This window comes from Nycticebus coucang, chromosome 14 (assembly GCF_027406575.1).
Source record: "Nycticebus coucang isolate mNycCou1 chromosome 14, mNycCou1.pri, whole genome shotgun sequence".
NCBI classification, from domain to species: Eukaryota; Metazoa; Chordata; class Mammalia; order Primates; family Lorisidae; genus Nycticebus; species Nycticebus coucang.
The window spans coordinates 71,391,310-71,406,667 of NC_069793.1; the positions used below are offsets into that span (position 1 = coordinate 71,391,310).

At 44.1% G+C, this 15,358-nt stretch overlaps 2 protein-coding genes across 2 annotated transcripts; one reads left to right on the forward strand and one right to left on the reverse strand.

The window, feature by feature from the left end:
• The first annotated feature begins 277 nt into the window (after window positions 1-277).
• Window positions 278-4,008, forward strand: THRSP (thyroid hormone responsive). The gene is made up of 2 exons (XM_053561829.1): window positions 278-950; window positions 3,539-4,008. Exon 1 carries the CDS (start codon window positions 479-481, stop codon window positions 929-931), a length of 453 nt encoding a protein of 150 aa, XP_053417804.1. The 5' UTR covers window positions 278-478; the 3' UTR covers window positions 932-950; window positions 3,539-4,008.
• A 1,664-nt stretch (window positions 4,009-5,672) lies between these two features.
• NDUFC2 (NADH:ubiquinone oxidoreductase subunit C2) lies at window positions 5,673-14,301 on the reverse strand. The gene is made up of 3 exons (XM_053561831.1): window positions 14,002-14,301; window positions 9,162-9,305; window positions 5,673-5,851 (listed from the first exon to the last, which is right to left on the reverse strand). The coding sequence occupies exons 1-3, from the start codon at window positions 14,168-14,170 to the stop codon at window positions 5,802-5,804; spliced, it is 363 nt and encodes a 120-aa protein (XP_053417806.1). The 5' UTR covers window positions 14,171-14,301; the 3' UTR covers window positions 5,673-5,801.
• Between the last annotated feature and the right edge of the window lie 1,057 nt (window positions 14,302-15,358).

Genomic DNA, 15,358 nt, shown 5'->3' on the forward strand with positions numbered 1-15,358 from the left:
TTCAGTGCTGCTTGCCCAACACCAAGTTGTTTCATTTCATGACCCTGTTCCCTTGTTCATTTCCCAGTTGAGGCACCCTGGGGTGAAGAAATGAGCTGTGTATTGGGAGGCTACCCTAAGTAGCCAGCAAAGAGGCAACTTGGTCTCAAGTGACCTGAAAGAATTATTTATTGCCCTGGGGTCAAGTGTACCAGTTGCCAAAGGGAAAAGCTTCCTTCCAACTGACCCAGCAGCTGCTGATGGCTCTTGCTGAAGCAGTCATGTAGAGCTGAAGTGACAAGCAGAGGCTGAGGTCTGTCCTAGGGCAGATGGATCACCTGATACAGACGCTGGGGCCTCAGCCCCGGGATTGGCCTAAAACAGGGCCGTGTTGACCCAACGGCTGGGCCTTGGCATCCTGTCACTCTGCCAACAGATCCAGAGCCTAGAAATAGTGCTGAGGCAGCCGACTAGACTAAATGTGTAAGAAGTTGCAACCATGCAGGTACTAACCAAGCGCTACCCCAAGAACTGCCTGCTGACCGTCATGGACCGGTATTCGGCGGAGGTGCGCAACATGGAGCAGGTGGTGATGATCCCCAGCCTCCTGAGGGGTGTGCAGCTGAGTGTCCATGGGGGCCAGGCCCAGGCTGATGCCCCTGATCTCTATGCCTACTTCACTATGCTCAAGACCATCCGTGTGGATGTGGACCATGGGCTGCTGCCACGGGAGGAGTGGCAGGCCAGGGTGGCAGGCAATGAAGCTGACGAGGCTGAGAATGAAGCTGCAGAGACAGAGGAGACTGAGGACGAGAGGGCCTCAGGGGAGCTGGACCTGGAGGCCCAATTCCACATGCACTTTTCCAGCCTCCATCACATCCTCACCCACCTCATCCTGAGAGCCCAGGAGGTGACAAGGAAATATCAGGAAATGACGGGACAGTTTGAGTAGGCCTCGGATTCCAGGGAAGGTAATGGTGGCCATGCTGGTCAGTGTCAGAGGCCATAAAGGTGCATTCCAGGGGAGGACAGGGGGACATAGTGCAACCCAGTGGGAGAGGGACAGCCTGACTCTCAGAACTACTCTCAAATCAGATTATTGGGACTACGACCTGGGGAGGGCCTGATCCCAAATTGGTGAGTAATGGCAATGAACTGGTATGGAGATAGAAGAAAAGGTGGTCTGTAAGTGCATACCTCAGGTACACATATATGTGTCTGCGCATGTGAGCATTAGTAAGTATGTGAATGCATGTAGATGTATGAATGAATGAGCATGTTCTCACCATTGAAGAATCTGATTATGGACTCTTTCCCCAGAGTTCAGGTATATAGACACAAAACTGTACATATACTTGTAAGGGGAATGCCATCCACCAAGGCCCATCCATGATTACTAAGAATCCCTGACATTATGTATTAATAACAGCTTCCATTTGAGCACATGGTAAGTAAATGCCAGCACAGCTTCCATGTGTTTGACATAGAATTATCCCATTTAATCTTCATAGTAATCCTACAAAGATAGGTTTTATTATTTCCATTTCACAAATGAAGAAATTTACCCAAGGCTTGTGTATTTATTTAGTGGACATTATAAATCTGCATGTCAGTGATTACCCCCATTTTTTTCAAGTCACAGAACATGGAAAAAATTATATGTACATGGCACGTGGGGGCATACAGGTGAGGCTACTCACAGTACTACAACAGGCTGCAGTACTCTGGCTATCCCAGTAGCAAGCAGCCAAACAGAAAGCTGAGGGGCCAGTCTTGACACTCTGATCTGTTCCAGGCACACTTGATTGTGCAGGCATGCCTGTTGGGAAGATCTGTTGTGTGTACTCGTGCGCATATGTTGGAGTCTGAGCCTGTATATCTATGCACAGAAGGGTTGGTATTGTGAGGTGTGGAGGAGCAGCAAGCTAGTGGCATGGAGTAGGAGGCGGGAAGAGGAACTGGCACAGCCATGAGTAGGTGACTCAGGGGTAAAGGTTGGGAGGAATCGGACCTCAGCACCTACCAGTTTTGGTCCTGTGCCACATGGTAGCCCTGCCCCCACAAACTGGCCTCATCCATTATAAACATTGTGATCGCCATTGCAATCTCAACATCACCTGATGCAAGTATATGGAATAAGATTTTTGTGCCCCTTCTCTAGTAAGGAAATTAAAGCCAGAGAAGTGAAATGACTCAAAGTCACGTATAAGGAGACAAAAACAAGAGTGGTCCCAACTTTGAGTTGAGTGTTTTTTCCACTGTACCTATTCTGTGTCATATTGTGCTACTTTCATAATCTGCCTTAAAGACTGCTCTGTAATGATGGAGAATAAACAGGGATCCCCAAAAACACAGAGTGTAAAGAGAGCCCTGGCCCAGGTATTTTCTTAGTTTTCCTTCCCCTACCTCAAGCCCAAACTGTCCACCTCAACCCTGCTTCCCTCTTCCTGCTAAGGCTCCCTGAGGCACCTTTCAGAGGTTCTTTTTGAGTTAGACTAGGCCAGGTCAATAGCTCTGGGTTCAAGTTCTGTGAGGCCATTGCACTTCCCCAGGTGTCAGTTTCTTCACTGAATAATAACAGTAGTAGTAAAAATAACAACTGACATTTGAATAGTTTTAAAATTACTTACATATCTATTATTTAATAGAATTATCATTCCCTTTTACAGATGAAAAAAACTGGAGGCTGGGCAGCGCCTGAGGCTCAGTGGGTAGGGCCATATACTGAGGGTGGTGGGTTCAAACCCGGCCTCAGCACCATATATTGAGGGTGATGGGTACCCGGCCCCAGCCCCAGCCAAACTGCAACAAGAAAATAGCCGGGCGTTGTGGTGGGTGCTATAGTCCCAGCTACTCAGTAGGCTGAGGCAAGAGGATCACCTAAGCCCAGGAGTTGGAGGTTGCTGTGAGCTGTGACGCCACGACACTCTACTGAGGGCCATAAAGTGGCCCTAAAAAAAAAAAAAGAAAGAAAGAAAGAAAAAAGAAAAAAATGGAGGCCTAAGAAGCAAGTCCATTGTTACTCAGTAAATGGTAGAGCCATGCTTTTCCTCCACTGTAGTAGATTTTTGTGTTCCTTAGAGCCTTAGAGTTCTGCAGGTTGGGCTGAAGGTGGGAATTGGGGATGGCAGAGTGGGTAGAAACCCCACTCCTTGACTAACCAAACAGCTTCAAAAACCAGAGTAGCAATTCTACACCACAATGCTTTAATACACCCTAACTTGGCTGATTTTCAGTTATAGAGGCAGTATGGTACAGCAAAAGCTTAAAAATCTAGGTGGTTGTCCTGGCTCTGCCCCTGACCTCCGTGTGATCCTAGACAACTTATTTCACCTTCCTGCACCTCAGTATCCCTGTTAGTAAAATGTAGAGGAGAAATCAGATGAGTTATTCCAGCTCTGACAACCTGATTCTTAACAGTGCCAAGGCACTGCCAGGTTTCCTACAACACCAACATTGAGGTTTTCCTTGCTCTTCCTTCTTCAGTAGGCATGTAACAGTACTTTATTTGCCTGAATTTATACTGACTTGGCTTTTTAAAAATATCTGCAATCCACAGATCACTTAACACACTAGAAGGCAGACTGTGATGAGGCCATGGTGTAGTTCACTAGCCCTGAAGATGAGACAAGAAAGGCCTAGACCTGCGGCTGGAAGTGAAGGCCACTTGGATCTCTGCGATGCTTCTCTACCTCCTTCTGAGCACAATTTTCTGGACTCCAGTCACTGCCTCACCTTTAAGATATATGTTGCTATTCACAACTCCTTTTGTTCCTCTTATCAGCTTGGGGTGGTAGCCAATGGTTCGTGAGACTAGTTACCTGACCAGTGTGACAGAGCAGAAACAGCACAGGTGTTACGTGACCAAAATTCATTCTTCCTGTTGGCGTCGTTCACCCCATGTGCTCTTGGGCAAGTTATTTAACCCACTGGAGACTAAATTCCCTTATCTATAAAACTGGGGTAATGTTATCTACCTCACAAGCTTATGAAAATTAAATAAGATGAATAAACATGATGAATCAAATGCAGCTGGCATGTGACAGCTATTACAATAGGCTGTTTGTTTTTTCCTCCCACCCTTGCCTATATATTTAATGCTCTAGCCCTTGCTTTTTAACTCTCCAGAGCTAAAAGGTAGCAGAGTCCCTAGGATAAGTGGTTCAGTGTCCTGTACTTGTTGACCACTGATGAGGCCGAGCACAGTGAACTATAATCCCACTTATTACAGTAGTAATAAAAAAAAATACCTTGTATTCATATATCTATTATTTCTAAAGCACTTTGTTCAACATTATTTCACTTTTTTTTTTTTGTAGAGACAGAGTCTCACTGTACCGCCCTCGGGTAGAGTGCCGTGGCGTCACATGGCTCACAGCAACCTCCAACTCCTGGGCTGAAGCGATTCTCTTGCCTCAGCCTCCGGAGTAGCTGGGACTACAGGCGCCCGCCACAACGCCTGGCTATTTTTTGGTTGCAGTTTGGCCGGGGCTGAGTTTGAACCCGCCACCCTCAGCATATGGGGCCGGCGCCCTACTCACTGAGCCACATTATTTCACTTTTTAAAAGTGGTACTAAAAAGAATGGAGACAGAATTCATTTGATTTTACCCAGAAACTACCTGCTTATAATTGTATAGCCAACTAACTTGAAATCACATATTAAAAAACAATTTTATCTCTAAAATCTGATTTCTAAAATCTTAGCTTGGAAACAAAACTTTTTGGACAAACATTTAGATTCAACAAACCATAAACAATAACCTCATTCCAGTTAGGTGCAGTTTTTTATTTCTTTTTGTTGTTGTTGCTGTTGCAGTTTGGCCAGGGCCAGGTTCAAACCCACCACCCTCGGTATATGGGGCCCGTGCTCTAACTACTGAGCCACAGGTGCCGCCCTGCAGTTTTTTATTTCTAATTTCACCAAGCTCTGTTGTAGACAATGTCAGCTACTGAATCCTTTCTCCAGACCCTTTTGCAGTTATCAGATTTCTAACTGTTCTCCTTGTTAAGTCTCCTCTTCCAAATCTCCTATATTGTTGCAGAGAGAGCTTGCTCACAAGTATAAACCTGTTACTTAAAACCCTTTAGTGACTTTCCAATACGTATAGATCAAGTCAAAATTATTTTGCCTGACAAGACCCCAGAGGCCCACTCTATTTGCTTTGCAAGCCACAGGTCTCTGACACAACCACTCGATTCTACTGTTGTAGCAGGAAAGCCACCTTAAATAACATTTAAACAAATGAGCATAGCTGTGTTCCAGTAAGACTTTATTGGCAGTGGGCTAGATTTGGGCTGCAGTTTCCTGACTCCAAATTAGAAATCTACTCCATGTAAAAATCTTTCAGATGTCTTCTTAAAAGTGGGTGAATGGAAACTAACCATTTTCTGATGAACTAGTTATCTTTTTTCTTTTTTTTTTTTTTAAGAGACAGAGTTTCACTTTGTCGCTCTTGGTAGAGTGCTGTGGCGTCACAGCTCACAGCAACCTCCAGCTCTTGGGCTTAGGTGATTCTCTTGCCTCAGCCTCCCGAGTAGCTGGAACTGCAGGCACCTGCCACAATGCCTGGCTATCTTTTTATTGCAGTTCGAACCCGCCACCTGAGGTATATGGGGCCAGCGCCCTACTCACTGAGCCATAGGCGCCACCCTGAACTATTTTTCTTACAACAATAAAAGGAGCCAGAGCACTTACGATAATTATTTTAATTATAAGGTATTAACACAGATCAACATAAACTTCGGCTGTCATGGAAATATGTTCCATAAAAATTCAAAAATAATGTTATCAGTGAAACTGGAGCAAGCATTTTGAAGACTTCAACGTACTGGATAGAATTCTTCAAAAATTTCACCATAAGTTTTTCTATCTATAAAAAGAAAGATAACAAGAGATTTTAAAATTATGTTTTAAAAATTGTATTTCCTAAAGTTAAATCAACACCCAATAATCTTATTGATAGAAACTCTGCTATGGTCTGAATGTTTGTGACCCCAGAATTCATATGCCGAAACCTAATCCCCAACGCAAATGATATTAAGAGGTGGGGATTTTGGGAAGTGATTAGGTCATGAAGGTCCAGCCCTCATGAATAGAATTAATGCACTTACAGAAGCTCAAGGGACGTTGTTTGCCCCTTCTACTGTATGAGGACACAGCAGCAAGGTACTACCTATGAAGCACAGTGGGCCCTGAGCAGATGCTCAATATGCTGACATCTTGATCTTGGACTTCCTAGCATCCAGAACTGTAAGCAATGAATTTCTATTGTTTATAACTTACAGAGTTATAAACTTATAACTTGTTATAGCAGCCCAAATAGTCTAAAATAAACCCCTTTCTTTTTTTTTTTTTTCTCTGCAATGACTTGGCAATCACTGAGACATTATATTTCATCAAAAGAATAACTTTGAAAGAATCTATGGTGACATCTAGATGGTCGCCAGGAGGTGTAAGGTGCTGCCAGGGTTATCTTGCCCGAAGTGGTGAAGGAAGAATTAAATAGGGAGGGACACAGGTCACCTAGGAGAAGCTAGCAGCTGATCTTATCAGGTTCTCCATGTTCCCACTGTCAGTGCATGAGGCTGTTGCCAGTAATCTGCTGTTCAGAGACAGAATGAGCCTGTACCTATACACACACTTGCTAATATAGGGAAATAATGGAAATATCCACACGTGGCCTTTTGGATCTTTGAGTGTGGTCTTTTGACTGAATCCAAATTTTATAGCACAAATTATTTGTGTCAAGAGCCTATAATCCCAGCTATTTGGGAGGCTGAGGCAGGAGGATCATTTGAACTCTGGAGTATGTTTTGAGATTGCTGTGAAGTAGGCTAACACCATGCCACTCTAACCTGGGGCAACAGTGAGACCTGTCTCAAAAAGAAAGAAAAAAAAAAAAGCATTCGTTCTATAAAGTTTGAATTTGGTCCAGGGGCTGCACTTGGGGATCTGAAGGGCCACATGTGGCCTTGAGACTGCAGGTTCCCCACCCCGGCTCTAGGCAAAGAGCCAGAGGTCTGGGACTAAAGACTGCTCAGTCACTGGGTCTCACTCCTGGGAATCAATATCTCTGATTATTGATTATAGATTATTAGATATAGATTATAGATTATTTCCAGTTCTAACAGCCAACGGTTCTGAGTATTTCTCATTCCTGATACATCTACTATTCATGGCTTTGTGCTTGTTTTTGTGCTCTTTGTTGGCAAAAAAGCTCTTTTTAATCCACATCACATATCTGTCTATCCTCTGACTGAGGCCATGGGAATACTGAATAGAGCAGTAAAATTTTAGAAGTAGGATCTCAGAGATCATTCAGTCTAATGAAACGTGAATACTTTATATTACACATTTTACGTAACTAGAAAACTCTATTTTATTTTATTTTAGAGACAGAGCCTCAAGCTGTTGCCCTGGGTAGAGTGCCATGGCCTCACAGCTCACAGCAACCTCCAACTCGTGGGCTTAAGCAATTCTCTTGCCTCAGCCTCCCACGTAGCTGGGACTATAGGCACCCGCCACAATGCCCGGCTATTTTTTGGTTGTAGCTGTCGTTGTTTGGCAGGCCTGGGCTGGATTTGAACCTACCAGCTCTGATGTATGTGGCTGGCGCCTTAGCTGCTTGAGCTACAGGTGCCGAACCTAAAAACTCTATTTTAAATCCATTTTTATATTTATAAGTTCAAAATTTTTCTACACTCATTTATTCAATCACATATTTAATAAGGATTTCTTTGCCAAACAGTCTATAGGCCCTGAGGAGACAAAGAAATTGTCCTGCTAAATTAGACTTCCATCCTACAAAGAGCTTATATATGTGCAAATCTGGGTTGTGTATATATATATATATATGTGTAAAACGTGTACAAGCAAGAAAAATTATGATAATTATATTCATAGTTGCACAAAGATAATACATGCTGAAGTGAAGTCTTCATTGAGATGAAGAATGTTGAGCAGAAATTTATAGGGTGGATGAGGTGGAAACAGGGGTAAGAGGAGGAAGAAGGTACAACATGTACAGAGTGATACAAGGCAGACTCAGGACAAAGCATTTCATGAGGCAACGAATGAGTGATAGGAGACGAGCAAGAGTTCTGTGCAGTTCAGCTATTATTTATAAGTAGCAACGTATAGGCTCTGTGCTAGAGGCTAGGGAAACAAAGAGGAAGCTACAGTCCAATGAGAAACAGAGATATGTATATAATGTGGATAAAAGACATGGGCAAAATGTTTCCAATAGAAGGACAGGCAATTAGCTAAGCCTAGGTAAATGAGCAATCTTAGAGTCTGGATTTTATCTTATAGGTGATGGACAGCTATTTTAAATAGGGAGGTGTAATCAGATTCGCTGTCAGCAAAAATAAGATCAAAGGGAGAGGTGAATTAGAGGGAAGTCCAACAGTTCAAGCAAGACATTATCAGGGTCTAAAGCAGTGCAGTTTACTGGTTTAGGAAGTAGAACTGATACGACTGGACAACTAATGGGAAGTGAAAGAGAAAGACTAGAACAGTGGTTCTCAACCTTCCTAATGCTGTGGCCCTTTAATACAGTTCCTGTGGGTCACGACCCACAGGTTGAGAACCGCTAGACTAGAAGATAATTCTCCAGGTAATTTTGAGTATCCAGGTAGACAGTAGTGCCATTTCCTGAAGTACAACAGAGGAGCTGGTGGTTTGGGGAAGGCAGAGAGGCCGAAGGACACAGAGGTAGTCAGCCAGAAACTGGACAAATTCAAGAGAATTTTGGTCTACAGACAAAAATATAGGCATCGAATATAGAATATAGAAAGTACCTAATCTTGGGGTGGTGCCTGTGGCTCAGTCGGTAAGGCGCCGGCCCCATATACCGAGGGTGGCGGGTTCAAACCCGGCCCCGGCTGAACTGCAACCAAAAAAAAAAAATAGCCGGGCGTTGTGGCAGGCGCCTGTAGTCCTAGCTACTCGGGAGGCTGAGGCAAGAGAATCACTTAACCCCAGGAGTTGAAGGTTGCTGTGAGCTGTGTGATGCCATGGCACTCTACCAAGGGCCATAAAGTGAAACTCTGTCTCTACTAAAAAAAAAAAAAAAAAAGAAAGTACCTAATCTTAGTCATGCCTATTCATGCCTATGAATAAGATTAACTAGGGAAGATGATACGGAGAGAAAAAGAAGTTCTATAATTAAATTGAAATACCTTTTTCAGGAAAATCCTCCGGATGTGATTTTATGTATGCTAACATATCATGGTCCCTCACAGCATACATATACTCTTGACGTTTTAAAAGATAATATCCAATAAAAACAAAGGATGTAACATGTAACAGCTGGCGATGCAAACCTGAAATTCAAATGACAAATTGCAAGAGAGCAAAAATCAGTCAATGTATATTAAGAATTACATTTTTATGCTTGATATATAATGTATAGGTATGGCATTTCTTTTCTTTAAAAAAAAAAAAGCATCTCTATTTAATATACTTCTATTCTTTTTTTTTTTTTTTTTTGTAGAGACAGAGTCTCACTGTACCACCCTCAGGTAGAGTGCCGTGGCGTCACATGGCTCACAGCAACCTCTAACTCTTGGGCTTACGCGATTCTCTTGCCTCAGCCTCCCGAGCAGCTGGGACTACAGGCACCCGCCACAACGCCCGGCTATTTTTTTTTTTGTTGCAGTTTGGCCGGGGCTGTGTTTGAACCCGCCACCCTCGGCATATGGGGCCGGCGCCCTACTCACTGAGCCACAGGCGCCGCCCTAATATACTTCTATTCTAAACAAACAGCCTTGACCTTTGACCCCAAGATATCTGCATCTTCTTAAAAGAAATCAGGAAATTAAAAAAAAGCAAACATAGGGCGGTGCCTGTGGCTCAGTGAGTAGGGCGCCGGCCTCATATACTGAGAGTGCGGGTTCAAAGCTGACCCCAGCCAAACTGCAACAAAAAAAATTGCCAGGTGTTGTGGCGGGCGCCTGTAATCTCAGCTACTCGGGAGGTTGAGGCAAGATAATTGCCTAAGCCCAAGAGGTGGAGGTTGCTGTGAGTTGTGTGATGCCATGGTACTCTACCGAGGGCGATAAAGTGAAACTCTGTCTCTACCAAAACAAACAAACAAACAAACAAACATAATTATCTGCAAACACAATTAACAATTCAATTAAAAATTCAAGTTTTATAAAACACTTCATCGAAAAAGGTAAGTACAAAACCATGAATCCTAGACTAAGAACAGGAAAATAAAACAAAACCTTTTTTTCAACAGGTTAACTTTAGACCTGAACTAACTTATATTCTAGGACCTGTTCAGGATGTAATGAGACAGAGGTAAAGTCCTCTACAAATGTTCTAAAATCAATTTGTAGCCGGGGCAGGTGAATTGCTTGAGCTTATCAGTTTGAGACTAGCCTGAGCAAGAGTGAGGCCCTGTCTCTAAAAATATCTGGGCATTGTGGTGGGTGCCTGTAGTCCCAGCTACTGGGGAGGCTGAGGCAAGAGGACCACCTTAGCCTGACAGTTTGAGGTTGCTGTGAGCTATGACACCATGGCATTCTACTGAGGGGGACTGAATAAGACTGTGTCTCAAAAAAACAACGCCCAAAACCTATTATAATGAGACCAGGAGAACCAAATCACACAATCTAGGGAAAACCAAAAGTGAAAGTATGATAGGGAGATCCAAAGGTGTAAACTTTATATATGGAAATGGTTTTTGCAAAAGGCCTACTGCAGGTTTGATTTTCTAGCTATGCCCCAGAATTCCATCCCTAGGCCTCTTCTTTTCATATACTACACATATTCTTTTGGAGAACTCATTTATTCCTATAGTTTTATCTACTATCCATGTGCTGATGACCTGTAAGTATGTCTAAGTCCAGACACTCATGTCAACAACATATTTACCCAACTGTCTGTCAGCCATGTTTACCTGGATACCCTGAACTGAACTCATGTCCTTCCTATTCATACCTCTTACTCCTATCTCCCAGAAAAATAGGACCATTTAGTGAATTTGAGTCATAAACACAGTAATCCTTTTTTCTACCTTGTTCTCCCACATCCAGTCACTGAGTCCTGTCAATTCTATCTTGTAATTCTTTTCCTTACTTTGGGGAATTTCTCTTTCATTTGCACTAACTGGCCTCCCTTTCATTTCATCAGAGTCATTCTACTCTGATCTCAGCCTTCACTCCATCACTAAAGGAATTTTACTGAAATGTAAACCCATCTTGCCAGTCCCTCTATCCTTTATTATGTCCAACACGAGTACAAACTCCTTAATCTAACCTATCAGGCCCTTCAAAGGCAACTCTTCCACCTTGACACTCCCTGACATGCTCCAGAAATACCAAACTACTTTTAATTTCTTACATAAACTTTCTTGCTACTAAATACTATCCACTGGTTACTTCCGTGACTAGTGACCTCCTCATCCTTCAAGACTCAACTCTGAAATGACTTCCTCTGAGAAGTCGCCTCAGACTTAAAAGGGTAAACTCATGTCTATTTTTTTTTTTTTTTTTCCGTAGAGACAGAGTGTCACTGTACTGCCCTCGAGTAGAGTGCCATGGCGTCACACGGCTCACAGCAACCTCTAACTCTTGGGCTTACGCGATTCTCTTGCCTCAGCCTCCCGAGCAGCTGGGACTACAGGCGCCCACCACAACGCCCGGCTATTTTTTTGTTGCAGTTTGGCCGGGGCTGGGTTTGAACCCGCCACCCTCGGCATATGGGGCCGGCACCCTACTCACTGAGCCACAGGCGCCGCCCAACTCATGTCTATTAACGTGTAAGTTGCTACAGTAATTTATTTCTGCAAAGCCAATGTCTGATTCATCTTTATATGTAAGCACATAGCACTAATACACATTTAATAAATGAATAGCCTTGGGCAATTCAATTTCCTACCTCTAAAATAGAGATAATACCTATCTTATTATTCTCACAGTAGTAGTACATAAACCAAGACATATGTATGTAAAAGTATTTTGGAAAACATGAAAAGCAATAAAAAAAGAAAAATATTCCCATGGTCTGGGGCTAGAGAGTCTAGCTTCTTTTGCATTCTCTCTCACCCCAAACAGCCACTGCTTCCCCTACTGGGCTACCTACAACATAGAAGACCAAAGTGTGCATGTTCTCCCACATGTCACTGGACTACATATATGCAAAGACCAGGCTCCGTCTTTGCTGACCCATCTTAACTATAGAATCTCACATCTCATGACAAATACGCAAAAATTAATTATTTTCATTTTATGTGGCCAGGCACAGTGGTGCACACCTATAATCCTAACACTGTAGGAGGCTGAGACAGGTAGATTGCCTGAGCTCAGGAGTTTGAGACCAGCCTGAGCAAGAGTGAGATCCCATCTCTAAAAATAGCTGGGCATTATGGCAAGTGCCTGTAGTCCCAGCTACTTGGGAGGCTAAGGCAAGAGAATTGCTTGGGCCCAAGAGTTTGAGGTTGCTGTGAGCTATGACGCCGTAGCACTCTACTGAGGACGACAAAATAAGACTCTGTCTCAAAAAATAAATAAAAATAAATAAATTTTCATTTTATAGATTAGGAAAATTTGGCTCTGATCAGCCTGACCTTGTAAATTGCTTACTCCAAGTGACATAACTGGAAAGCAGTGGAGCAAGGCTGTTTAGTTTCAAAGGGAAGCTCTTCATTACACCAAGTGATAGGCTTGGGCAAACATGGAGTGGTGATGAAAAGGGAGAAAACCTCATGTTCCCAGAGACAGAAATAGACAAATATCACTCCTTTCTATAGTGAGAGGTCACATCCAAGAGAGATGGGACTTCAGTACAATTTGAGCCCTGAAAATGCTGGGATTGAATAAGCTGGGAGTTGACCTCCATGCATGACATACAGCTGGAAGAAGGGTAGAGGCACAAGTGAGATGATTTCTAGTTGCCTGAACCATTGCATGGCTGCCTCAACCATTTCTTCCTAACTGCTCCTTGGCTCCAACCAATTTTTCATATTGCTGACAAAGCTGTCCTTTTAAAATATAGGTCTGAACGCTGCATTCTCCCAGGTCTCAAAAGCTTATAAGGTTCCTGGCTGCCTAGAGAATACACTATTATGATGTACCTAAATTTCCATAAAAGCTGTATCCCCCTAAGCCAGCAGATTTACTCAATCATCTTAACACTCCACATTCAGAGGCCCTTGCCTCCATTTGCTCCCACTAGCCCCATGGGCCTAGAAAGCTCTCTCTCAGGTCTACTTGATAATCAAAGTTAAGTTCAAAGATACCTTTTCTAAAGTTCCTCTCCTCTAGCCATATGACCTTGGCCAAACTGCTGTAACCACTCTTAGGCTGGTTCCTTATTTGTGGATAATACCTCTCCCTATAGAGTGTTTTGTTTGTTTGTCTGAGACAAGAATCTCACTCTGTTGCCAAGAGTGCAGTGACGTCATAGCTCACAGCAACCTCAAACTCTTAGGTTCAACGATCCTCTTGCCTCAGACTCCCAAATAGCTGGGACTACAAGGCATGTGCCACGACGCCCAGCTAGTTTTTCCTATTTTTAGTAGAGAAAGGGTCTCACTCCTGCTCAGGCTGGTCTCCAACTCCTGAGCTCAAGCAATCCACTGGCCTCAGACTCCCGAAGTGCTAGGATTACAGGCATGAGCCACTGCATTGGGGCTCCCAAAGTATTTTGAGGACTAGATACGGAATATCATGCAGGTACAGCATCAGTGCATGAGATGGAGTCTTGGCTTATTTTTCCACACAGTGCAACATTAACTGAAGACAGCAGCAGTCCCATATCCTTCACAGGCTCCCTGTAGGTTCACAGGTTAAGTCCCTGCTTCACTACACCTCAGTTTCTTCAAGTGCCATGGCGCTTTGGTTCTTTCTGGTTCGTAATAGCTAGAGGGAGCGCAAGGCCCGGGGAGGCAAGCTGGACCCCGCTGGGCGAAAAGGCAAAGAAAACCTGAGCACCTCAGGGGGACCTACAGCGGGGTCAGTCCGCAGCCCTGCGACCCGCTCCCCCAGCCGATCCCACCCAGGCAGCCCTCACCTGCCGACAGCACCGGTCTCCGCCGGAGCGCGTTATCCAACAGGCCGGAGCAGTAGCCCATGAAGCCGATGTAAAGGAGCCGCGGGTCGGTCAATTTGGGTGGGGGCAGGTTCCGGGCCTCATCTGGCAGGAACTGTAAGGGCACTCGGCCCGGCCGTCCGCTCATCATAGTGACGCCGTTTCCAGTTGAGGCCGGGCCTCAGACCGCCAACTACAAAGAAAACGACCACAAGCACCGCCTGGGCCTGCGCCGCGAGCTTTCTCCTCCGAGCGCGGGCTGAAGGACAGGCCACAGGGCCGTGCAGCACGCAAATGCTTCCCGGGCTGTGCTGCCGCCGAACCCCGCCTAAGAGGTTCCGGGCTGTTGAATGGCTCCCCCGGCTCGCGCGCTGGTTCTGCTTGGTCAGGTGGGAGTGCGATTCAGAGACTCGACACCACCGGGTCACAAGTGCATCAACCGAGGCAAAGTAGGAAACATTATTTATTTTTCCCCTACTCTCTCACACAGAATTCCCTCTCCTCCCCGGTCCCTGAATGCCCCTTCAGCAAAGCTTTATCTTTGCATCCAACATCCACAAATGGATATGATGGGTAGTTTTGAGAAACGTAATTTATTGAAATTCTGTAAAAACTAGTTTTCATTTCCTGGGTTTTCAGTCGTTCATTCGCACAGACATACCGTCCTAAGCCTAAGATTAAGGTCCAGTCAAAAACGAAGAATTCACAGAAGCCCAGGACTGGATCATTTAGCCTATGTCTAGGAATTCAGATTTGGAGGTAGCCCCCTGAAGTGTTTCACTTCTGAGTCTTTTCAGGTACTTCCTTACTGGTGACTGAGGGAGGAGGTGTTCCATAAAAGTTTGAGGAATGAAGGAAAGAAGAAATTTGTAACATTTGCCAACCAATCATCCAGTTTCGACTCAGCTGTAATAACGGGAAGCTTCTATCTTTGAGTCCATTCATTAGTGAGATCAACATTTTAGCCAGGCAAATGCTGGCTAAACCATAAGTTTATGGAAAAGTATATGCATCAAAGATACTAATTTCCTAAATGGAAGAATAATAAAGACCAGCTAAGTGTAACGTTGGGACTCAGAAAACAGTATCTCCAAATGAAAGCCTTGGAAGGGAAAGTTTTTTTCTGACCTATTCTTGCCCTCCCATCTCCTAGTCCCTTTATCCCTGAAACTGGACATGGAAACTAGAATCCCTCTTCCCCAAGGAAGGTCAGAGAAACTGGAACCCTTTTCCCCAAAGCCAGCCATAAAACCTAAAAATATTACTCTGACTTTTCCTCTGTTTTTCTATGTAAAAACTGGCTGTATATGGTCGGGCTTGCTGGCTCAAGCCTGTAATC